Genomic DNA, 25,585 nt, shown 5'->3' with positions numbered 1-25,585 from the left:
GGCTAATCTTGGTGTTTAAAATCGATTACGTCCCCCGCGCTGCGACGGTAACTGAATACGCGTTAAAATTCATGCTCGCGCGTCGACCGGAACGACCCGACAAGAAATCCCACGAGCTCCGCCGCCCCCGCCGCCTGCCCTTTACGTGCAAAGGTTAATGCTGACACTTCCTGGAGCCCCCCCCCCCCTCACCCCGCACGCTTTGACCCGCGGAAGGGAACTACAAATAATCCCCGTGTTCCCTTCCTGACAACAATAAATGCTCTGTGATCAATGGGATTTCTCTTGGGGCTTTAATCTGAGGCTAACGTGCCTCAGGGCCGGCCGGGGGATCAAGTTCATCGACATCTGACGAGGAAGTTGTTTTATCCGAACGCACGTGCAAAAATAAGAAATTCATAATGATAGGACTGCTAATTTCCACCTCATCGTGTGGCGAATTCTCACTTTGGTTTTTCCATTTCCATTTTCAGACAGCGAACGGCAGACCTCCGCTACGTCTGCCAGACAAGGCCGAAGCTCCCCTTGAGAAAACACCACGGAGGTTTATCCGTATTCGTCAGTTTTCGTGACCTTGGTGGAGATTACATCCCAGAAGACTGGAAGATTCAGTCTGCATAAATAAATCACGCTTTTTTTCTTTTTTTTGCCGGACCTCGAATAATGCCCTCAATCACGCAGAATGGCCACCGCCGCTGGGGGAGTGGGAAAGTTAAAGAAAGCTGAAGCTGAAGAAAGCGCCGCGACAACTACGAGGAGAGAGCGCACCGGACTGTAGGAAAGCAACGGTTTTTTGCATTCTCAACAACGAGTGCTGTCGAAGTCAGACGCCGCTGGTATTTCCTTCGCCGGCTTTACGGGGGAGGAAATACCAGCTTTATGTTCAGCAGACGTTCCGACATGTGGGAGTCAGCCGGTACGACCGAAGTCATCCGCCGTCAACCGCCGAGCGGCTCCGTGCGAGCAGCTGGTGGTTCAGCGACGCTCAAGGACTTCCTTCTTACGCCTCCCCCTCCTCCCTCCCTTCTCCACCCACGCCACAACTTTTACGACTTCACATCACAAGATCTGAAAAAAAAAAAATCTGTCGACGGTGAACTTTTCAATCCAGTGAAATGGAACCGGGACGTTGTCAGCAGATCAAACAAATATAAAAGAGTATAAAAGTCGAGGAACGTTAAGATGTCGAAATGAGGAACAAACCTTTTTCAGCACGCTGTCGAGCGTTTCGGGGCGGCTGATGTCGAAACAGATGAGGACGGCGTCGGAGTCCGGATAGGAGAGGGGCCTCACGTTGTCGTAGTACGGAGATCCTGGAACCAAAAGAAAACAAGGAACTCAAACCGCGTTCGCGGGCCGTTAGGCGAGGACGACTCTACATGAAACCGCTCCGCCGATGAAGCTCCGAGCGGCTTCTTCCGCCAAAACAGCCGTCTGAAAAACAGGTGGTCGGCCGAGGCTGAGAAATTTTCTTGATTCACTTTTCGCTTTCGCTATTTTTGGATCACCTCGACAGAGTTCCAGCTCCAGGGACGGGACGGGGGGGACGGGGAGGGGGACTCTCACGCAATCAGTGCTTCGGGACAGAAAATTAGATCGCAAATCTGGTTTGTGCAGGTTTTTCTGCGGTGGGTAAAAGGTTTCTACTTTGCAGGGAGACATACAATTCATCAGACGGTCATATTCCTGGCTTTACAGCAAAGGAAATACCAGCATTCGAGTGAGGGGCGGCAACCGAACCTAAACAAAAAAAACACAGTTTCTTGACTGCATGAAAGAGGTCAAATTATCGCTAAGCATTTCTGACAGTTACTTTCATAGGACGTGATTGCAGCTCAGCCGTAATCCATGGCAACCAGGCGAGAAAAACAAATAATGCCGCATCGGTAGAAAAATGCGCTGACTACGACAAAAATCACAAGAAGAAGAAAAATGTTCTCAGGAGAAGAGGAGAACTTCAGAGCGAGGAAACGACTCCCTCCTCAAATTGAAACCATGTGCGGCGGGAGACGCCCATCTCGCCGCCAGACCGGAGGGCGAGGAGGGGAGGAATAGGGGAGGACGGGAGAGGGGCGGAGGGACCGGCGGCGGCGGCGGCGGGGGGGGAGGAGGGAGGTCGGGGGGGTGGGTTGGGGGGCCTTATGTCAAGGTGAGTCAAGATCACATGACGAGCAAGAGGTGACCACACACAACCGGCTGCCAAGAATCTGGAGAATTTCATTTTTTTTTGGTAATTGAAGGCTCCCCTGGGAGGTCCTTTCTAAACACTGCTGCGGAGAAAAGCCAGGAATGCACTGTCACGTGCACGCGCACGCGCACACACACACACACACACACACACACACACACACACTTGGAGAGCTACAGTTCCTAATCTAAACAGTCTGGATGGGAGACGACAGCGTTTTAAACATTGCTTCCAGGCCTGGGCCTCGCACAGCAGAGCACAACGCCGACTGATGTGGGCATACAGAAATCTGAAAAGTATCAATATACACTCCCGTGTTTGGCGTGTGTGTGTGTGTGTGTGTGTGTGTGTGTGTGTGTGTGTGTGTGTGTGTGTGTGTGTGTGTGTGTGTGTGTGTTGGGGGGTATGAGGGAGGTCACAGGTCACAGCGCCTCCATAACAACATAATAAATATAAAAGAACTTGTATTACACGTAAACCGACGGCGCGACAGTTTAAAAGATAAAAAAAAAAAAAACAGAAACTCAGGAAACCAAAACAATTCACATTACGTGCCAATAGCAGCATTACATTCAAATAAACGCTATACTAGTTCAATCATTGGACTTAAAAGTGACACTAACGTACGAATGACAAACATCGCGAGAAGTTAGCGACGGTTAGCTCATGTAAGCCAACGTATTCCATTTTTTTTCAGAGCGACAAGATAGTTCACGTTGATCTGTGGTGTGTATACACGAGAGCCAACCAGGCTGCAGTCTCGATGGCTATTTCCACTTAAAAAAAAAAAAAAACAACACAGTCAGCGAAGTGTGACTGCCAGGAACTGCGCCGGATGAATCGGTTCGACGTCTCGATCTGAGCGTGATGTTTCGCAGATGCACGCTCGTCGTTTTCCGCTCGCCGCCCGAGGATCTGTCCGGAGAGCCGTCCGGTAGGCGACGACAAAAGGCCGAGACGGCGGGCGGCTACCGTCGACGCGGCGCAGGAAACACGAGGCGAGGAGGAATGTGGGATCCCCCCCGCCCACCACCACCACCACCACCACCACCACCACACCCACAAGAATTTAGCTCCCATTTTTCACAGCAGTCTCGCAATCAATCACGACCACGTCGCTCTGTTTGAAGGGTTTTTCTTGCCGGGGGAACAAACATCGCTGGAAAAGTAAAGAGACGTTTGTTTTTTTGTTTTTCCTACAATTTCAATTTCAACCCCGATGACATCTGCTGGGTGCGGCGTTGCGTTTGCTGTTGATGCGTCCGCGCATGTTCCTGTGAATTCACCTGGAGACTAAAGTATTTAAAGCTGCAAACATCCGTCGTCGCGGATCGCAATTTTAAACGTGGCTTTCTGGGGGAGACTTTTTTTTTTGGTTTTTTTCTTTTCTGCGATTTTTATTTTTTACCGCCGCGTCGGCCCCCCCGCGTCAGAGACCGACCTCCGCTTCGAGGTCATCTTCCTGCCAAGCGGAAAGATGACGAGGAAATCCCAGAGCTAACTCGCACAAAGACCTGGTGATTGTCATCTAATTAGCTCCTGTCATTGTTCTCCCACAGGATCTCTAAATCTGGAAGGAAGACACACACCCTGTCCTCCCTCTCCGTCCTCCCGACACGCTCTCCAGCCCCTCCCGCTTTATCTTCAACGTCTTCGCGCCCGCTCGCCCCCCAAATTAATACCGCCGCGCACAGCGAGACGTGAGGAGACGAAACAATGCGAGCGAACTTCCACTGTGGCTCCGACTGAGAAAAAAACCAAAAAAAAGATTTTCCGTGACCGAGTAGAAGCTCTTTCCTCGTTAATGTGCCTTTTTCGGGCTGCTTTCCGCAACAGCTGGGATGGAAAGCACCCACGTAAGGCGATGAATATACATGAAAGGAGTCGGAAAATACATTCCGGTCTATTCATGTAATGCGGCTCGTTATTCAAATTCCCAGATGTTCCCCAAAAATTTCCACCAAAAAAGAAAGAATTTTTTTTTTTTTTAATACGTTAAAAAAAAAAAAAAAAAAAAGAAATCTCCCGTTTGCGAAGTCGCCGCAAATAGCCCACGATGTTTCAAGACATCCTGCTTTGCACAACGACGGCGCGACGACATGGAAATGTACTTTATCTCCCGTAAACACATGCAGACCTGAGGTAAGCCAGCTGCAGCTGACAGTCTGGAGGTATGGCAACAGGTCTGCAGGCCTGCTGATTTACTGCATTGCTGACATAGCTGAGCAGAGCAGAGCTGATGGGTGGTGCGTCTGTGTGTGTGTGTGTGTGTGTGTGTGTGTGTGTGTGTGTGTGTGTGTGTGTGTGTGTGTGTGTGTGTGTGTGTGTGTGTGTGTGCGTCTGTCTCCAAGGAAAGGAGCACCTGTGGAAACAGCAAACGGCGAGCTTAAACGTACACCGTAACCTCTCGCCAGCGGACTCTTTCTGCGACGCTGCGAAGGACAAAGAGCGATTTAGACCCAAAGTAACCCCGGCCGGCAGCCGCCGCCGCCGTTGCCGCGGTTACCGAGATATCTGATGCGGTAAATTGCTGCCATCGCGCCGTGTCAAATCCGGACAGGCGTCCTGCTGATAAGGTACGAACACAGGATCGTGCGACAGAATGGAATTTGTCATATGGCGATATGATAAGAAATGATGCGCTGTGACAATCATCGTCGTTATTATTATTATTATTACTACTACTACAAGATACGATATGTTACGATACGAAAGTGAAGTTAGGTACTGCAAAACGTCGCGATACATCATAATACGTGGTGACATATTACCCTGAAATCCCTCACACGTACGTTGTGATACGTTGCGACGCGTCGCCATGTTTCACATTCGATTACAAAACGCTACAACGCGTAACGATACGCTGCGATACGTTACAGTATGCGACGCTATGTGACGATGCGTCGTGTCTGATGCGACACATCGCAGACCGCGTTTTGGTTTCCATCGAGACTCCGTAACGAGCTCCAGGGTCAGATACGGGATAGGTCCCGTATCTGACCTCGGTTTCACTTATGATCCAGTTCCAGTTTTAGCAACGTAAGTCCTCAAGAGTCCGACGACACGTTCACTCCTTGGATCAAATGTTGCATAATCCGGCCGAAAGAAGAAACGTGTAACGCCCTAATGCGAGCGCTGTCTGAAACGCGAATCCAAATAGGAAGCAGGTGGAGCGCGTGCGGGACGGTCACGTGTTTCTCAATGAGGGCCCGGCAGGATGCGCGGTGAGCCAGCGAAATTCAAAGATCGCGGTGCGAAGACCGCACACGGGCTTTAATGTCAGGTGTAACATCTCACACACACACACACAAAGTCCTTCCATGACATTAGCAGCCAGGAAGTCTATTAATTCTCTGCCAGGATTCCTCCGCCCTTGAGTTCATACACCACCACCACCACCTACGCCGCCGCCGCCGCCCGGCAAATTCCAACGTGATTCAATTTCCCCCCTTGGAAACGAGGTAGGGCTTTAGTGATCCACGCCACATCTCTTTCACTGGCTGAGGATCCGGGCCTGCCCGGTACAATAGGGGTCTTTGTAGGGGAGGAAGTAGAAACCTTTAGTCTGAGGAATGCCAGACATGCGGCTCCAATTCGCTGAGCCCAGAAATGTGATCCAGTGCAACAATGGCTGCCGAATGAAGAATGAACAGGGGGAGGGGGAAGGGGGAGGAGGAGTGGGGGGCGGGGGGGGGGGGGGCACAGTCTGTGTGCACGAGCAGCAAGAGGAGCTTATTGAGTGCAAGAAAAAGTGCCATAGCTAAGCTGTCCGGCATTACAGGCGGAGAAGCACATGCGACATGCTCCAGAAACTGCAGATAATCTGGCCGGCTCCGACCCGGACGCGGTTACCGCGGTTACAAGTCCTTCATTCGACTTTCTTCCCCGTCTTTCAAAGTGGGTCGACTTTTATTGGGTAAACAAACAAAACAACAACAAAAATTGTCCCCGCGTGGTTCCCGGGTATGAATACGGTGAGGAATGACATCCATCGGGGTCCGACGCGTGTCTCTTTGGGAGCCCTTGATGAGAGTGGGTTTTTTTCTTATTAGATTTTTTTTTTTATTTTTATTGAAGATCGTATTTGTGGCAGCTTTGGGAAATTGCCTAAAACAGTTGGAACAAACATGCCTGACTGATTTTGTGAAGAAAGAGAAATACTAAGCCGTTTCCTGCTTCTCAGTCCGGCGTAAGTGCATTAGGAATATTTCCGCCGCGCTAAGGTGCAAAATCCCAGATCACAACGGAAACAATTGGTTGATCGACAGGAAATTAAGCCGCGGCGATATTAAAGCTGCTTTTATCAACGTATAAAGAAGGGGTCGTATGTGTGATATGAAAGTGGCCCCTTGTAGACAGGAAACGCACCCCCCCCCCCCGCCCACCCCACCGCCGAGAGAATCGCTGTTTCCAATCAGCACTGCTGTGCATTTTAGTGTCTTGCAGCTTTAATTGCGTCCGCTCCCTGTCGCAACCAGCAGCTGTTTTCAGAGGAAACGCAAAGATAAAAGCCACCGAAATGGCACGGCGGGTGGCGAGTTCGCAAAAAAAAACACGCGTAACTCATTGATCCGCCCTCGATTAGGCGTGTTCACGTGACTCATCGGGTCACGAGTGCTAAAAGCCGGTAAACGCACGTCGTCGACTTTCCGATGCGATACTATGTCGGCGTTGTAAAAAGTTGCGCAAATGGTAATTCGCCCGCCTGTTCCAGCTGCGAAAATGTTCGGATTTGGTTCTTTCCGGCCGCTTTACAGCACCGTAGCTGCGCTGTAACTGACACCTCGCGCTTCAACAAAGTGCATCTGGAGGTTTCGGTTATTAACCGTCAGCACCGGAAGTAGCCGGTGTGAGATTGCTCACTTAAAAAGGCCCCGAGATGCTTTTTTTTTATTTTCTCGTTTCTATTCCGTAAAATAGGACGTGGCCTCGGGCGCGCAGGTGCCGAGCGACGGGGGCTGCTCTGTTTACCCTCGCCGCGTCCGACTCTCAAACAAACACCTTTTTTTTTTTTTTTCCAGCTCATTCAGACACGCGGGCGGGCAGACGAACGTAAACCACTTCCTCCCGCTGAAAGAAGCATCAAAAGCCTCAGCCCCGGCGGACCTCACCCGGAGACCGCGCAGACGAGCAAATGGGAAGGCTTGAGTAGCTGGCAGGCGTTTACCTTAATGACCTAAATTACACCCATCACCCTCCCTTTTAAACACACTCTCTCTCTCGCACACACACACACACGCGCGCACACACACACACACACACACACACACACACACACACACACACACACACACGCGTGCGCGGCTGGCCGCTCATTAGGCCTCTCATCGAGGCAGAACAAAGACCACCTCGGTGTGTGTAGGTGTATGTTTGTGTATGTTTGTGAGGAAGGAGGTGGTGGTGGGAGGGAAGGGGGGAAGGGGGGGGGTTGTCTTCATCTCTTAGTGCCTGGGTCCAACACACACACACCATACCTCAGGAGATAAGGGATCAATCAGATTGGCCGATGGGTGTCTCGGCGAGGGGACCGGTCAAGCCGAAAGCTGTATCAATCGGTCACTCTGTGTGTGTGTGTGTGTGTGTGTGTGTGTGTGTGTGTGTGTGTGTGTGTGTGAAGAGTGGGGGTTGGAGTGGGACGGGGGTTATTGTGGCTCCATCTCAGATCCCGCTGATCTAATAGGAAACACCCCCCTTCCTCCTCCTCCTCCTCCTCCTCCTCATTTTTCTGTTTTATGAAGCAGAAAAGAAAAAGAAAAATGGCTCCAGGCGTCGGGCCAACACGGCGCAATAAAACTAAATTCTCTGCTCTGACCGCCTTTCATTTCTTCGCCTCTCCACATCCACAAGACACACAAACCTGGAGGGGAATTTTTTTTTTTTTTTTTTTAAATTGAGCCCCTTGTTTTTTTGCTTGTAGCGTTTCCCAGCCTGGAGGTGAAGATTATTCTGCTGATAACAGGGTAATAAGCTTTACAACAACAACAACAACAACAAATCCAACTTTAAAAGGGAACATTTGGGTCAGAATTTCGACACCATTTTTGTAGTTTTGCGAGCGATAATTAATGTTTCCGGGAGAAAAAGTTACTCACACTTCGCTCAGGAATTCCAGGGCGGGGACCCGCAACAGCTGGCTGTCGGCTTGTACCCGCCCATCACACACACACACACACACACACACACACACACACACACACACACACACACACACACACACACACACACACACACACACCACATGTTCGCACACATGCTACATACGCCTCGCCTCGCTCATGCCTCGCTGCTGCCTGACTATTCACCGCTTGGGCATTGATGGATGGGAAAGTGGGTTTGTTTACACACACACACACACACACACACACACACACACACACACACACACACACACACACACACACACACACACACACAGGGGATGCAGCAGCTGACCCTGAGCCCTGAACACAAAGTGCAACCAACAAGCGATAAAAAAAATTTTTTTTGGAAGAACCGGTGTTGCTCAACTTTTGCCCCCAAAAAAAAAAAAAATCTAAGTGTGTCCACCAGATGTGGGAACACGAGCTCAGGTCCGCCCGTCATAACGTCTCCTCCTGCCCCCCCCCCCCCACCAGCTCCCCTCCCTTTCCTGTTTCTACTTCTTCTGGGAGGAATTCATCAATCAAATCCACTCCACCGGGTTAAAAACTGAGCCGTAACGCTGAACATGTCCATGTAGGCGAAAGGTGAGTCCGGCTCTAATCCGGAGGGGAAATGTGTCCGTCTTGTAGGACCAGCAGCTCCAGACTATGAGAAAGGATTAAGCCGGTTTTATTGATTAAAATGGGCCACAGATTAATTTCATTATTCACACAAAAAAAAAAAAAAAAAAAAAAAAATGCAGGCCTGGGACTCATTTTGGGTGAAAATATCCGAGATGGAGCTGCAAAATTTGCGCATTTGACCTCCCTGAAGTTAAAAGTTGCAGATTAATCCGGTGATAAATCGCAGCGTGCTCGGACACGTCCGGACACACACACACACACACACACACACACATATACACGAGAGGTACACGGAGGGCATCGGTTACCTGAAGTGTCCCACAAACTGAGCTCGATCCTCTGCGTGTCGATTTCGAAGCTGGCCGTGTAGTTCTCAAACACCGTGGGGACGTAGCTCTGCGGGAGACGCGAGGGGTGTGCGTGTTAGAAATGTTTGGGGTTTAAACTTGGGTTAAAAAAAAAAAAAAAAAAAGGAGCAACGTGAACATGAATTACACTCCACACATCGGTGCAAGCCGCAATAACCGCGTCTACATCGGACGCGTTACAGCCCAAACTCCTTGCCAGCGCACGCACGCATTGCATTTTTTTATTATTATTATTATTATTATTATTATTATTTTGGTTATTATTATTATTTCATCCGTGTCCATAAACGCATCGTGTCGTCAAGTCTGCAGGGACTCACCTCGGGGAAACAGTCCTTGGCGAACACGTGAAGCAGCGCGGTCTTCCCGCACTGGCTGTCCCCCACCACCACGATCTTACACTTCACACTCTGACTGGGATCCATGCCGGATTTCAGAGAAAACTTCTGGCACGAGCGTCTCTCCTTCATTGATTGCAGTCGGGATTAAATGAAGAAAAAATGAGTCCAATCCTTGCGCGTGCGTGCGTGCGTGCGCGTGCGTGTGAATCGTGGAGATGTAACGCGGTGTTCCCAGATCCCCTTGCCTGCTCGTGCGTCTCCCCCGGTGCCTCCGCCTGCTCTGAGCCGGTAAAATGCCATTTGCTCATATTTATAACGTCGGAGGAGCCAATGGCAGCGGGTCTCCTGCTGCCGGGATGAAGCAGGCAACGCCTCCCCCCCCTCTCCTCCCTCCCCCCCCACACACACACACACAGAGCAGCCTGGCCACCGGGACAGCGCCCCCGTTCGGACGACACCATAAACTCTATACGAAATAATAATAATAATAATAATATTAAAACACACCAACACAACTGTTATATCAAATAAATGAACAAATATATTACAAAACAGACGATGCCTTACTTTTTCTGTTCGTGGTTGTGAAATCTTTACAAACAAATGCTCTCCATTAAATATTATTGCCAATTGTAGCCCGGATCAAATGTTCATCTGCCGTAGCCTAATATGCGTTATTCTTTCGTAGTAACAGGTATGTCAAAAACTACAGCCTGCTGGTTAACAGGCTGTGTACATTTTTGAAATAGTCAGTCGTGGCTAGTTTTGCGGTTTTTGATATATTTTCTATTAAACCACTTTTATTCCTCGCTGGCTACAGCGTGACTTTCACGTCCTGGTCCGCGTAGCTCCCGCTTTGGTTAATTACGGGGAATAACAAACCGATAAAGCTAAATACGACGCGTTATCAAAACGGACGTGTTTCATTTACACCGAACAGCTAGAGCAAAATCAGCAACTAAACTGGACGTTAGTTAGTTTTGCACGTGTTTACAGAAGCTCCATTCTTGACAACTGCACATTTTTACGCCAACATGTGTTTTCACACAGCAAAGGCGATATCGTTATGCCTTTGTAGGGCGGCGTGGTGGAGTTAAAAGTAAATGTAATAAGAGCAGAAATACTTTGGCGGAGCTTGATTGGAGTATGAAAACACCTCTGTACGTCATGAATAATTCATATGAAACTCTTCCATGTTGCAGCTGCCGACAGTCTCGCTGTCGCGCTGCTTACCAACGGGAGAAACTTTAAACCGTTTCAACTTTTACAAGTGCTTTAAAAGGGCTTCTGCTGGGCCGGAGCGCAATAAAAGGCTCTCGTTTCTCACAGGGTTGAAGCGGTTTACACCTTATTATCACCTTCCTGTCTGCGTTTCATACATATTTCACTCGGCCTCCTCCTCCTCCTCTTCGAAGAAGGAACTATTCAGTCGAACTTGAAAAAACAAAACAATAAACCCAGATGCTGCTCGTTTCCACTGAACAGCGTCAGTAGTAGTTTCCAGCGAGGATCCCCCCCCCCCCATTATCTGTGAGTAATACACGCACTTGTTGTGGGCATACGTGGAGTAAAACACATGAGCTTTCATCCAGGGCCTTCAGAGAAAACAGAAAAGAAAAGGGGGGGGGGGGGACTTCATTTCCCAAACGGGATTGATAACGCACCGCATTCCCATTTTTCTTTCTTTTTTTTTTTCCAAGCAGGAACCCTTCTGGTCCGGAGGCCTCCTCTCTCAGCCTCTACTCGGCTACTACTTCCCCAACGCGGCATCCTTTGCTAATTTTCAAACCCCCCCCCCCCCCCCCCCCAAAAAAAAAGGAGAAGGGGAAAACAGCAGCGCTGTGCATCGACTCTCCCCTCTGCGACAAAGCGATTGGGCTGTCGGAGTAGCTGGCAGCGTTTTTGCAGTGAGACAGCTCCACCCTGCAGGCTGTGTGCTGGGAGTCCCGTCTGTTGTGTGGGAGCTCTGCCTCCAGGACACGGCGCTGCCAGCAGAGAGGGGACAGGAGCAGGAGGGGCTTCGCAACTTGGCTGCTGTCGCCGTACCATAATGCATTTGACCTCATTCGAATTCTGTCGGAATCACAAGATTATGGAGATTTCACCTGCCGGGGCAGCGAAGCTGTCATTTTCTGCTTGCCGTGATTTTATTTTATTTTTTTAAAGCAGTGACTCCCCGACTCGTCTCCGTTTTCCTTCCTCTCCGCGTGTCCGAACGAATCCAGTTTGCACGCACAGAGGAGGCCGTCGCCGAGGAGACGGGTGAACAAAACCACATTAACCGGGTTGTTTACTCACAGGGCCCCCCCGACGCCCTGCTCCGGTGTTATTCAGGTTGCCTGCTGCATTCTGCTACAGCCTGCGGCGTTGCCAATCGCACTCGGGTGCAGCAACACATTTGGGCCAGAGTGAGGCTGTGCGGACTGACGTCACGCGGAACCGTCTCCAAGGTGAAGTCGCGCGTCAGACGACGTCAGCGGCCCGTGGCGGCGGCCGGATCGAGGACGAGCGGCGGATCAGCTGACTCGATCCGATCGGAAACCCGACGATACCACGGCCCGCCCGCGGGGCCTCGTTTATTACGCCTTATTTTGTAATTCGTGATTATTTTCAGACGGGCCGCCGGAAAACATATAAGAAGGACCGACTTCAGCTAACGGCACCGCAAGAACCCGAGGACAATTTTTATTGACTCGTCATTTTATGGGACGAGTTGAGCGGGAGTCTACGGAGGCTTTTTGGAGCCGACCTCTAGTGGCGCCCGGTGGTACTGCGGCTTAAGGCGCTTCTGCGTCTGCCACTTTTATATACAGCCAATGATCGAGGAGCTGCTTTGATCATTTCAAAATCCGTTACTTCTTTCATTTCCCACAATGCTGTAAGGCAAATGCAGAAAATAATAATGGAGCCTGAGCGCTTTAGGTCGGTGGAAGGAGTCATATTCTGTCTTATACTCTTTTTTTTTTCTTTTTTTTTTTTTATTATTGCACCGCTACAACATATTTCTTTGTTAATCCGTCGCCGGATGTGAAACCTTCGTCGACTGAAATAAATGACAAAAAGCCCCCCGCGGGACACGCGGTCCAGCAAACTGGGTCTTTCTGTTAATGGAGTTGGCAGGCGAGTACAGTCGCCTAAATACTGTACGCGGCTCCGAGAATAGAAACGAGGGTACCGCCTGTTTCTGGTCGCGCGGTGCCGTCGGCGTCCTGCGGATCTTGTACATTTCCATGAGGGCGACGCGCCACTCATTTTCCCCACATCTGCTTTACATATTCACGCTGTGTTTTTCATTTGGCTCCTTTACGGTTTGTTTGTTTTTCTCACCGGAGGAGAGCGTGTGCGCGCAGTTTAGCGTCAGCCGGGATGCTCTTGAGCTGTCCTCGACTGAAGCAGCAACAAGACTCAAACGCTGTGTTGTTTCCTTCGGGAATCCCCGCCGCCGCGTACCTTTCAACTTTCGCTGCCTGGCTGTCACGTAGAATAAAATATGACGCAGAGTCCCCCGCCCCCGTCGCCACGGTAAAAAGAAAAGAAAAAAACAATCGATCGTACGCAGATATTTTTCACGGCTGTAAATAATCTGAATTATTCATCCTGAAAATAACTCGGAGCGGCGACGCCGTAGTTTCCAGCGATAAAACTGTCTTTGATATCCGGCCAGGTTCGGGTCTGGGTCGGGGTCCGGGCCCGGGTCGCGCATCGTTCTTCCCCTTCGTGGAAAAAAAACAAAAAACATTTCCAGTAATGTCGGGCAAATCGCGGGCAACCGTTTTGCAAATGAAGATCACGACAGTTCAAAGAAACGGGTCGCCGGATGAGTCGCGAAGCGAGCAACGAGGGATTTGACCCGGGTCTGAAAGCGGCTCGCTTTTGTCCGGCGGCGGGCCGGGCGGTGCCGGGGCGGTGCCGGAGGCGCGTGACGAGCGTCGGTCACCGGGTCCCTCTCCCCCTCCGCCCCCGACAGCGCGCTGCCCCGCAGTTATCTCTGTCGACATGCATTCAAATCAGCGGAGCGCTGACATTTACCGCCGGGGCAAACGGCACCGGCTTCGGTCCGAGAGGGCTTTCCTCGACGGTTAGTCACCGCGACTGGGGAGTTGAGGGCGGATTCAGAAGACTCCGGGGAGAAACGGCGACGGACGTCTCTTTGTTCTTTTTGTGTTTTTTTTTACTCGTTGCGGCCTTCGCGCCGGGGAAACAAACGGACCTTCTTACTGTGGGAAAATTTCCTTTTTTTAGGTCCGACACCATCTTCAAATACGCCGCTCCGTCTACGGTGTCGCAGCTGTGGGTTTTTCCGGCGGTAAGGGCCTGAATAAAATCTTCAAAGCTTCCGTCTGTAAAATAAAATACATTTTGTTAAACACGAGATGTCAGAGCTGGTTTGACCCCCCTCGCGGTTTTCTGTGTAACTTCCCCTTGCTCTCGGCTCTCCGCCTTGATCTCGGGCTGCCAGCGGCGGGGGGCCGCGGTCTGAAAGCGCTCCAGTTGCGGGGATGTTATTTCACACCAGCAGAGCTAGTGAGTGAGTGACCCTTAATGACACGTGTGTGTGTGTGTGTGTGTGTGTGTGTGTGTTTTCTCACAGAGATTCATTTTCCCGCATGTGATCTGTGTGAGCTGAAAGCAGAGGTCGTCCTATTGTAATCGCTGCAGTCGCCCTCACTCCAGCCGAGTAAAAGCATTAAATTGTGCATAATAACACATTATCGCGGCGATTATTATAATAACTGACCCTCCGCTACAACCTGCTGATGTCACTTACAGCAGCCCGGCATTTTTTTTTTTTTTTTTGATTTTATACACTTTATTAATCCCCGAGGGGAAATTTCATCACTACAGCAGGGGGGCTCTCAGGGGGGGCTCTCAGGGGGGAGATGCTGCAGCAGGCTGCCACTAGCGCGGCGCCAGGTAACCTGACCTGAGGTGCATGTTTTTGGATGATGGGAGGAAGCCGGAGAACCCGGAGAGAACCCACGCAAGCACAGGGAGAACATGCAAACTCCGCACAGAAAGGCCCAGGACCGGATTCGAACCCGGAACCTTTTTTGCTGTGAGGTGACAATGCTAACCACTGCACCACCGTGCCGCCCTATCATCAGCATCAGCATCAGTTTATGTTGCAATTTCTGATGATTACAGATGACGGACGAGCAATTAAAAGAGTATATTTAAACAGGGGGTCGTCGAATTAATACGCCAGCGCCAAAAGATTTCTCATTTCTAACCGGTAATCAATAATTTTGTCAGCTGTCACCAGCGGATTTTTATCGGCTGCGGCTGAATATGTTAATTAGCGCGGGGTAAGTTGCCGTCTGAAGGACGCAGGAGCAGCGGATTAGCCTTGAAACGTTGTTAGAGCCCGTAAACACGCTGTTCAACGTGTTCACGTTGCGCTTTTGTGAGTTTGTGTTTAAAAAAAAAAAAAAAATTAAATACCACCGTGCGCAAGGACTTGTTCGAGAACACGAGCAGTCAATCATACGTAATAAAGAGAGGACCGGAAGAGAACAAGTTGCCGGAGGTGGGGGGGGATAAATCTGAAAAGGCCAAAGGACCTTTTTCAGTCATACAAATATTTCAGAAGGAGGTGGACAGACTTATCGTCTTCCCAACAGCCTCCAGGCACGCCTTACCTTCTCATTTCAAATTAACTTTCCCAAATGTCACGGTTGTTTCCGTGAAGTCATAGTTGAGACTTTGCTATTTTCAGAAAGACATCGCTGTCGGGTAACGACTCCAAATGCAATACCGACACCGCTGCCTTGTGAAACGTCTCGAGTGATGTGGCTGTACTTCACGTAACCGACTGAAGCGCAAAAAAAAAAAAGTATCTCCGAGCGCACATGGGAAGATTTCCAAAATACCTTTTAGTATTAAAAATGTCTGGGGGAATCGGTTTTCTCCTCGAGTTTCCAGAGAGCCTCGCACTTTCTTTCAGGCTGTCCCGATGACATGTGCACGCCGACCTCCTTTTGCGTCGCGATCCGTTGACGAACCCTCGCGTAAACTCCGGTCTGTTTCTTGTTTTCCTCTTAACTAATTTCCAGTAGTTATGAGTAACTTAAGCAGCGTCGGCTTGTGTTTAACCTTCTCGCAAAATACACAGTGAGTCACCTGCTATCACTCAGCATTACATCATCCAAAACATCAGCATTCGGGGCACCGGAGCCAAAATGTCTTTACCCGTGTAACAGGTTCAGGCTGCCGACGGGACGGCCTGGCGCTCCTTATGAATCCACGCTTAATGACAAAAAAAAGAGTAATTCTTCATCGGGGTGGGGGTAGGGTGAGGGTGGAGGGTGGGGGGGGGTCCTGGTGCGTGAAGCAGCGCTAACTGACTGGAACCTCCTAATTAATCCCAACTAGCTCCGGCTCCCTTTCCTTGGCTTACTAACACATGACATTTTCTTTTAATAAACCATTAGCTTAATATCCTCCGCTGAACGGTACTGTAGGGCAACGAGGGCACGACGCACACACACACACACACACACACACACACACACACACACACACACACACACACACACACACACACACACACACAGTTAGACAAAGTACAGTAAAGTCTGTGGAGTGCCTCCCGTCAGTCATTAGGTCCGTTCAGGCCTGGATGGACACACTGATGTAATGAGGCACAGTCAATGTGTTCAGTCTGTGTTTAATAGATTGAAGGATGAATCATTCCAGGGATGACCTGATTCTTCAGGGAACTTTGAGCATGTGTGTGTGTGTGTGTGTGTGTGGGTGTTCGGGGTTGGGGGGGTTAATGGCGCGTGAAATTATGACTTCATTTGCATAAACCACATGATGGGAAAATAATCATATCTGTCAGTAACATGACAGCAACAAAGGATAGTTGGGAGTTTAATCATCGGATGATGACAGTCGAAAGAAATCATTAAAAATGCCGCTTGTGTGTTTTTAATTATACCCGACGAAAACAGAAACAAAAATACGTCCGTACGGCTTTCCACATTGGAATGATCTTTTTATAAAGTGTGCCGTCGGTGCTACATGGCTATACATGTCATATAATATAATATTATAAAATAGTATACTGCGTCATTAAATGCACGTAAAATAAAGGTAGGCGTCAATTAATTCATAAAAAATGTGACATATTGTAAAAATTTACTTCTGCATTCCCCCATTTATCAATTTATTTCATTCAAAATGTTCATTTGATCTATTTATTCATTTTAAAAACGTTAATGCGTGTTTATTTCTGCGTTGTTTGACCTCCGAAACGTATTTTCCTCCCTCCCTCCCTCCCTGCCTCCCTCCCTCCCATGCAGAGTCGGTCTGTGCCTTCAGGTGTCAATCAGCCCATTGACCCCGTCACGCACCTTGAATGATACGGTGGCACCCTCATTAGCATAATGAAGCAGAAATGCATAAATACATGTCAAATGCACACGTTTGTGGAAATAGATGAGGGGAAACGCAACAAACAAACAAAAAAAAAGGGGGATGATACAGAAATAACTGCTTTAAAGGTTTGTCACGTTGCGCGCACAAATCTTTTCACGTTTTTTTTCCTTCCGGAAATGTCCGCTAACACTGCTGGCAGAGGTGGTATTAAAATGACACCGTATTTATCAGCGAGCCTTCACATCATCAGTTCAATAAAAACTGTAATATCTTTTCGTCGGCGTTATTAAATGCCACTTTTAATTCACTTCCGGTCTGGCGGCGAATTCATTTCACCCTCGTTATCATAGGAAGAGGAACCGGAGTTCATCCGGTCAATCTTCCAGCCTGGAAGATGCGCACGGATGTGGCTTCTTCTTCTTTTTTTTTCTTCTTCGCGGTGCTAAAGACCCACCGCGGCCACCGCGATGACTCAAATCGCGTCTGACGTGTGAGCTGCAGATGAGGGTGACAGCGAGGGAAAAAGAAAGCCGCCGGTGTCGTCTGGTTCTTCACGGCGGCGACGGTAAACGAGACGCTCCACGTGTGCGCGGCGGCGATCTTTCAAATTTGCCCTCGGACCTCCAACGCAGAAAAAGACATCGTCGCCGTCGGCCCAATCGAAAGCTATTAAATATTAATCGCCGGTGACTGATGTTAAGAGTTGACACGGTTACGGGGCTTGGACGTGATCTCACAGGGCTTTCGGGTGACGCGGCGGGGCTCTCCGGCTGCTGCGTCCGTCCTCGGCCGGCGATGGCAGACAGCAGCCGACTGCATTTCTGAGCTTCTCTCTTTCCGAATGCTGAGAAAAGCAATATTTAAAAAAAAACCAAAAAACGATATTTGAATTGATTTTGCTGCAGCTAATAAAACGACTCGCGCCAGTAAAAGGCCGTGATCGAGGTGAAATTAAACGTGACCTTCGGGCCACTAACGAGCTGCGTTTCTAGCCGCTTCGCACGCCGTATATTTCACCTGACATTATCAACACGTGGCTTCGGTTCTCACAGCGGCACTCGATTGCCGCCAGACACGAGTTGGGAGCCCGAACGGGGCAAACGACGTGTTAAAAGTACTTGCTGATATCTGAGCCGCAGCTGTGGACAGACTTTAAACCGGCCTAGTTCTACATCCCGTACGTAACAGCCTACGTCTGAGGAAAATGTGGGTCTTCCCGACGGCCTCGTCTTTTCCCGCCGCTTCATTTCCTGCGTGTTTTTACGACCTCCCTAACCGCTTGGTCGTTCAGCGTGTGCAGCACGCCGCCTCCCACGTTGTAACCGCGAGCTCGCGGATTTCGGTTCATAAAATGTGAGAAATTTGGTGAAAAAAAAAAACCCCAAAAACAAACGGCTTCGATTTCATCCTTAAATCGTCTGGTTTGCCAAAACCGCAGTCAGAAATCTAAATCTTGACTTTTTCAATTTACAGACAACATATTTACGTAACCGGCAAATATTTGGCTTTTTTTTTTTTTTTTTTACTGCGTTAAAGACTCAAAAACTTTGTTGGTCGACTGACAAAGAATTGCAGGAGCTCATGGGACCGCAAAACTTCATTTGCAGTCACGTGTTCCTGCATATTGTCCGACCTCTGTCATCCCGGTGTTTCGGGAGAGCATCTCAGGGGCAGATTAGTTCCTTCAAAATTCCTACGAACACCCTGAAGTTAATCAGTTCCACACATGTTTTCCAGGACAGGAAGCAGAATACCTCACAGGGAGACAAGAGCTCCCATATATTTTGGAGCTCCGCTTCTCTTTGTCAGCATCGCCGTGGTGACGCCCCAACTCCCCCCCCCCCCCTTCCTACTGGCAAGCCTCTGCACCCCGGCCTGGAAACCTGCAGCAGACATGGCGAGGATGCGGCGTGTTGAGCCAAGCTGTAACGCTGCTGCCCAAAAACAACCGACGGGAGGGGAGCTCCGGAGGGGGATGGGTGTAGGAGGAGGAGGAAGAGGAGGAGGTGCGAATGTGTCAGCATCTGTGTGTGCGCATTTAGAAACTCTCCACACAGATATGAGTGAATGTCTGGACATCCCTGACAACAATGAAAGCACTTCTTTACAGCAGCAGGAGGTGGGATTGGATGTGCAACCAGCCAGAGGTGAGACCTTTTGGTGGTGGTGGGGGAGAGGGGGGATGGGGGGGGGGCTCCCTGACAGAAAGAGAGAGTTAAAAGGAAGTGTGTGGTGGGGTTACCTTGAGCCACTGGAGGGGTGCTGGTGGGATTTGGAGGCATACCGTAAGAGCTCTTTGATCTGCCGAAGTGGCCCGAGGTGTTCGAGGCCTGCTGGGAGCCGAGTGGGTGGAAGTCAAGACACACAAAAAAACCAGCGTTACACAATGGAGACGCCGCAGTGCATAACATCTCATTCAAACGGTATTGTTTAAAAAAAACAAAAACAAACAAAAAGAAGATGATAATAAATCCCACCTTTGTTTTGTCATTCTCAGTCAGTGGTGTGTGCGTGACTGAGAATAATAAGACAAAGTCCGGGTGGCAGCGAGATGGAGACCTCGAAAAGACAATAGCGGCGCGTAGCAACGACTGATGGTCTGTGCACGTGCGATAGAGAAATAATTGGATTAAAAATGAATGTGAAACCGCAGTCCCCGATTGGCTCACAGCATTAATGAAACGTGGCAACGTAGGAATTACCCGTGGTGCATTCAAGGACAATTCGAAATGAGATCGTTCTCGATTATTTTGGTATTTTTGGAATTGCGTCCCGCATTTTATTCTCCACGTAGAAGCCGCGAAAGTCCAATTCGACATCGGGAATGACCGAGAAGACGCGCAGCAATATCACCGACCGTTATCGCGTACGTCTGCACGTTCACGATTCCCGCGGTTCCTATCGGCGCAAAGAGGAACTACAACCTCTGGCCGTCCGTATTGTTTCTCTGCAAACATTTATCTCGCCGTTATTGTCCTACCACGTGCATTTCATCTTCTGTTGTATCAAACTCTAACCTCTTTATTTGGGCTGTGCATGTTTTACTTATTATAAACGGTTATCTCCTGGTCTCCCTCGAAGTTATCCGCTTATTTAATGTCCGTACTGTGTGCGTATTGCTGCCGGCGTAAAAAAAACGTGCGACGTATCTGCCAATGCGGCAGCGAGTCGGCGGGCGCAGCTAAAGAGGAGAAAAGGGAGCGGGGGGGGGGGAACTGTCACTTGTCTCTCGGGGTTTTTTTTTGTGTGTTTTTTTTGGGTCTGTCTCCACTTATAAAACTCCCATAAAAACCAATAATGCTGCGCAGATGCAGACGTTTTGCCCGTGAGCTAACAATCTAGAGGGCGCAGTATGCCGAGAATGCCTTTGATCAGGGCTTTTATGAAGGAGACGGCCGCTTTGATGATTTTGCTGACATTTCCAGGAGACTTTTAAAGACTCGACTGGGGCTAATCAAATCAGCGTGCTCGCTCTCTCTCGCTCTCTCTCCGGTCGAGGTTAAGGCAGCGTGGATGCGGTCGGGCCTCGTCGGGAGTTTATGGCTCCGAGACGAGGAGACGTTTGCGTCTCGAGTGCTTTCCGAAAGAATGAAAAGAGGTTTTACGTGGTCTCCACGGGCGCGTGCACCTATTTAATGTGAAGAAATGCACACGGTTGCGTGTGTGTGCAGGTAAATGCAGGTTTTAGCGCACTGAAAATACAGATGTTTTGGTCTGAAAATCTTCAGTGCCACGCTTTTTTTTTAAACACCCCGGTATCAAAGGGGGACTTTTTTTTAACAACCGGTCCAGGTGTCACAAATAATCTGAAAAGCTTTCTTTTTTTTTTTTTTCTTCTTCTTCTTCAAAGCGAAGTAAGAAGAAAATGAAGCGGAGCCAGAGCACGACGGTCAAAATAAGTCCAATTAAGTCCCCGAGACAAGTTAGGACTTAACGAGGGACTCTGATAACTCCCTCAGCTCGGCCCCAATAATCACACAAGTAGTTTCCCAACTACTTTTCCGAACGTTAGCCTTCAGCTGCTGCAGAAAGAGGCGCCACAAAGTCGGCGTATTAAAAAAAAAAAAAAATCAACCCATGCGTTTCAGTTTTAACCTGACATACTTAGAAGCTCTATTACCTTGGCATAATTATTGTTATGTCTTTCTGAGGTGGAAATGTCGATACGTCTTTGTCCTCCGTCTAAAGCATTAACATTTCACATACAGCCAGCGACATTCATCATCACCACTCTACTGATTTCTGATGCTGACAGCATACAAATGCACTCATCACTCACACACACACACACACACACCTGGACGTACCAACACACCCACGCTGACACGTCCCATTGGCTCTGATGGCCGGTGATATATTCCCAACCTTTTCATATATGTGTGTGTGTATATATATATATATATATCTCCACCTGTCTCTTTTTAGTCAGTCTAGACGAACTTATGACGGGTATCACCAGCGTGGGTCGAAGCAGCAGATGAATTCACACTAATGAATTACACAGGGTTTTAATTTGACGTAATCTGTCCGCTCTTTGGTTATGTAAATCTTTCAATTACCGAAAGGGGATTTTCATGTTGGCCGTCACAGGCGGGTAATAAGTTCTCGTTCCTTTGAGGATCCCGTTCGTTCTTTACACATCGTAACGGCGCTCCCCTGCAGGACGATTACGCGGCCTCCCCCTTCACAATGTCACCAGTTCTATTAGCGCCCCGGGGACCCATCACGGTCAGCGCGGCGTGAGTAATGGCAGATGTAATAAAGAGACCGGGGCGACCGGTGCCATTTCTGTGGCAATTTTGAAAAATGTCCAGGCCGTTGTATCGCACAGGTGCTTTCGCACAACTCTGAATTATCGCGCGTATTTCTGTAATATTTCCACCTCCTGAACACGTCTGCGGTTTAAAATAAGACCGAGTGCCCCGAATAATCAAAAGGGCCACAAATCATAGGATGCCACCCGAGGGACGTGCCTCTCTCTCTCTCTCTCTCTCTCGGACGACCGGTGTCCGTTGTCAGTTAATGGAGCCGAGAGACGACGGATGAAATGGAGAAGCTCTCCCACGAGGCAGCGTTCGACCGATCGCATGATATTTAGGAGCAGCTGCAGACGATCACGGCAGATAACGAAGCGAGTCATCCGTCAAACCGAATCGCCGTTTTTCCACTTTCTTCACGTTACCGTTTCTATATCGCAACCTGTCGCCGTGCTTTATTACTTCAGGAAGCGTCACGGGCCGGAGGTTACTTAAATCGCTTCGCGTTCGTTCGCAAACAGCTTTTTTTTTCCCCTTCTTTTTTTTTTTTTTACTCACGGTGGCAGGAGTTCCCGGAACGGGCGAAGACGACCGAGACTCTAAAATAACAACATTTTAAAAACGCGCAGCGGACGCGAGGATCTGGGTTTTAAAAGACGAGTGGACGGACAGGTAACGGACACGACGTGACGAGGAAGGAGAGCGGACGGGCTAAATCCACCGGGGAGCAAAGGACAACGAGGGACAGGTGAAACTAATCGGGGCGGGACAGACAACCGTCTGCGAACCAGTTTATCCTCCAGCAGAGGAGGTTCAATCAGAGTGAACGGTGCAACGCCTGTTGGTCATCGGCAGACATTTTCCAGTCAAAGTGGAATTTTGCTGAAAAAAAATGTCTTTCTTTCTAAGCAAACAAGATGACGAATTTCTTTGGAATGAATTGATTTTAACTGCAAAAGTTGTTTTGCATGAAGCTGCTGAAGATCAGCCGTGTAGCCTGTATGTAAATCGAGAGGGGGGGGAGGCATGTGGCGTCCGCGTGCTGAGCGCCGCAGCCTGCGGTGTCGAGGTTCAAACGGGCAATCGCGTTTCTTCTTCACACCCGACTGACCGCAAGCTTTTTCAAAATGGTCAGAGCCAAGACTGATAATGACACCGACACTTCCCGGACGGACTCGCGAGGGAGGCTGAACAGCTGGGGAGCTGAGATGTGGGGAGGGAGGAGACGTCAAAGGGTGGCTCTCCTTTTTGAAAGTGTCGGCCTCGGTACGTATCGACCGAGATAACGCTGCGCTTAAAGGAAGTGGTAAAAAAAAAAAAAAAAATAAAAAAAATGAGAATACAGAAACTTTACGGTAAGAAATGTCACGTGATCGTAAAACAAACGTAAATGTCCCACATTAAGAGATTGAAACCGGGATAAGACTCAAAGCAGGAACACGTGTGTGCGTGTGTAAAGGTTACTAAATAACCTCCCGCGTGTTCTTGATGACATGTCACAGACACAAATTGAATGAAATCCAATTAAACTAAAATATTATTAAATTACGTCGCTATAAAAAGATCAATCCCCTCAGGGACGCCGGTGGACGTCTGGCTCGGGGCGCCGAAGTGACCCCAAACCGCCCCCTTTAGGTGGTCGCTATGGCAACAAAGCCGGGACGGATGTCTAAAATTAGACCGTTTTGAGTCAGGAACTTTAAATAAAACAGACACGAGAGGTGAGAGATTACAAAATAAAAACAGGAAACCCGCAGTATGTGTGTGAGCTACCGCTTTTTGTGGTTCAAACTCGTGTTTTTTTTGTAGAGGCCTGATATTTTTGGACCGTTTACTCCAGATTTGAGTTTTGCAATAAGGATTTTATTTTACAAACTGCATTGTAATAAAGATAAGATTTAATTCCCTTATTGGTCTTGTGGTTTATTGTTTTTCCCTTAACATTCTTCCCTGCCGACTTGATTATTTTGTCATTCTTCAATCAAATATTTGGTTTAATTTGGACATGCTCCGTCTTCTGTCCAGTAATGAGCCCGTGTTGCCTTAATTAGTAACTCGCCAACGGTATCTCTGTCCTCGCTTCAATTTGGAGCCAGGCGTGACCATATTTGGACGAGCGAGGGGCGGAGTTCACCGAGGACGCTGTGCCCCGCCCACTAACTGACCCCAACCTCGGGGTACGTCAATCAAACAAACGCTGTGATGTAGTGAAGTTTTGTTTAGGAACCGCGCGCGGGTGTTTTATTTTGAAAATTCTCCCGGACTTTTATTTTGTTTCCTCGACGAACTTCCTGCCGGGCCGATCTGCTCCAACCTGGTTTTGCCCCGGCCTCCGTCAGGTTTTGGTAAATTATAAATAGCCTGCCGCACACGTTGATGTGTTCATGTTGAGCAGGTAAGATTAGTCGGAGTCGGACTATGAAACTACTTTACTGTCATTTTGAACATCGTCCGAGCTGCAGGAGAGGAGACAGAAACATGGACATCCCTTTTATTTACTTCGCTCTGATGCACTCGCATAACAAAGACCGCAGGCTTGAAGATGATGACAGAAAACAACACGTTGGGGCACTCGGCGTAACCCTGGGCAACTTGCATCGGATTTGCATATTCATTAAGGGGGCGGGGCCGTACACTCCATATGCCACTGTTTACCACTTTAATACTTTATCTAATCCACGGACGTGTTTAACGTGTCTTTGGAGTCATCTTGTTTCCCTTTATGGTCATTTAATATCATTACATTAGATAAATAAGTCCATTAAATATGAACTTTATAAGAGTTTTGCTCAATAGTTTTCTAGTAAGATCTTTTACTCAACTGTTATTGTTCCGGTCTTCGTAGTTTTGAGGTTGTTTTCTTGTTTCATCTCTTTTAAATTCATGATTTCGATCTCTGTAGTCATTGTGCGTCTCTTTACGGCCGTTTTACATCTCTTGCCTCCCTCCGGTGTCGTTTTCTTTCCGGCATTTCTCTGCTCTCCCTGCGTGTTTATTTGCGATTGTTTTGCGGGATTTGATCTCTTTGTAGTCGCCGTGCGCGCACTCACGATCATTCTGTAGTTATTCCACCGACTCTCTTACCAGTAACATCAAACAGAAGCAGGCGATGGAGGGGGTGGGTGGGTGGGGGCGGGGGTGGGGCAATTACAGGTTTGATCCCCAGCGGGCACCGTCCACCGTGAAAACGTCCTTGAGACGAGACGCTTTCCGGCCCGCTGCCGCCGCCGCCGCTCCTGACCTCCGTCGTGGACGCTTAATATATTCGACAACGCCGTTACCTCATTATACTTCATGCATAATGAGGGGGAGGAATGAAAAGAGATGGGAGGGTTTGGACCCTTTCAGGACATATAATTCCCACTTCCTGGTTGTTGACCCTCCTTCTATATCCATACACAATAAGTGCCCCCCCCCCTCCCTCCCTCCCTCCACCCCCTTCAGATAATGGTTAATTGTTGAAGACGTGCTATTGGAGAGGTCCGGGGTGTGAAGAGTCTTCAATGAAGGGTTCTTCTAATTCCTCCGTCCTCCTGGATGCTTCCATTGTGCTCGAGAGGCGCTGCAGCTCGGCAACCTCCTCCTCCTCCTCCTCCTCCTCCACCACCACCACGTTCCTATGGTAACAAGTCCGAGCCAGCGAGTGCGTCTGGGAGATGATTTGTCTGTTTGTGTGTGTTCGTTATGGAAGTGTGGCTCATTTTTTTTTACACAATGAATCAATTATTGAGGCTGCGAGAGCGAGCTGGTTCGGAATAATCACGACGCCTCCGCACACACGACGACG

General features: G+C 49.0%; 3 protein-coding genes across 15 annotated transcripts in view; 1 reads left to right on the top strand and 2 right to left on the bottom strand.

The window, feature by feature from the left end:
• The window catches only part of nbeal1 (neurobeachin-like 1), a 109,120-nt gene extending 101,213 nt beyond the window's left edge, over positions 1 to 7,907 (top strand). The window contains exon 57 of the mRNA XM_069712749.1: positions 7,874 to 7,907. The gene's annotated coding sequence lies outside the window, so the exon portion shown is untranslated. The remainder of the gene's footprint in view (positions 1 to 7,873) is intronic.
• The window catches only part of rnd3a (Rho family GTPase 3a), a 28,202-nt gene extending 3,017 nt beyond the window's left edge, over positions 1 to 25,185 (bottom strand). The window contains exons 1-5 of one of the 3 annotated variants that reach the window (XM_069712825.1): positions 24,883 to 25,185; positions 19,284 to 19,374; positions 9,641 to 9,784; positions 9,261 to 9,348; positions 1,204 to 1,313 (exon numbers count right to left, since the gene is read on the bottom strand). In XM_069712825.1, coding sequence (XP_069568926.1) covers positions 1,204 to 1,313; positions 9,261 to 9,348; positions 9,641 to 9,745 — 303 coding nt within the window. In that variant the 5' untranslated portion in view covers positions 9,746 to 9,784; positions 19,284 to 19,374; positions 24,883 to 25,185. Of the gene's footprint in view, positions 1 to 1,203; positions 1,314 to 9,260; positions 9,349 to 9,640; positions 9,972 to 19,283; positions 19,375 to 24,620; positions 24,816 to 24,882 lie in introns of those variants that run through there. The other 2 variants (XM_069712826.1, XM_069712824.1) reach the window with 2 other exon arrangements.
• Positions 1 to 25,585, bottom strand: part of LOC138629219 (R3H domain-containing protein 1-like) — a 131,890-nt gene that overhangs the window by 58,818 nt on the left and 47,487 nt on the right. The gene's annotated exons all lie outside the window — the stretch shown is intronic.

This window comes from Brachyistius frenatus, unplaced genomic scaffold (assembly GCF_029030835.1).
Source record: "Brachyistius frenatus isolate BFR_SWC_R1_liver_20210118 unplaced genomic scaffold, ASM2903083v1 Contig_112, whole genome shotgun sequence".
Classification (NCBI taxonomy): Eukaryota; Metazoa; Chordata; class Actinopteri; family Embiotocidae; genus Brachyistius; species Brachyistius frenatus.
Note: the sequence above shows the minus strand (reverse complement) of the source record. Positions and strands in the feature narration are given on the sequence as shown.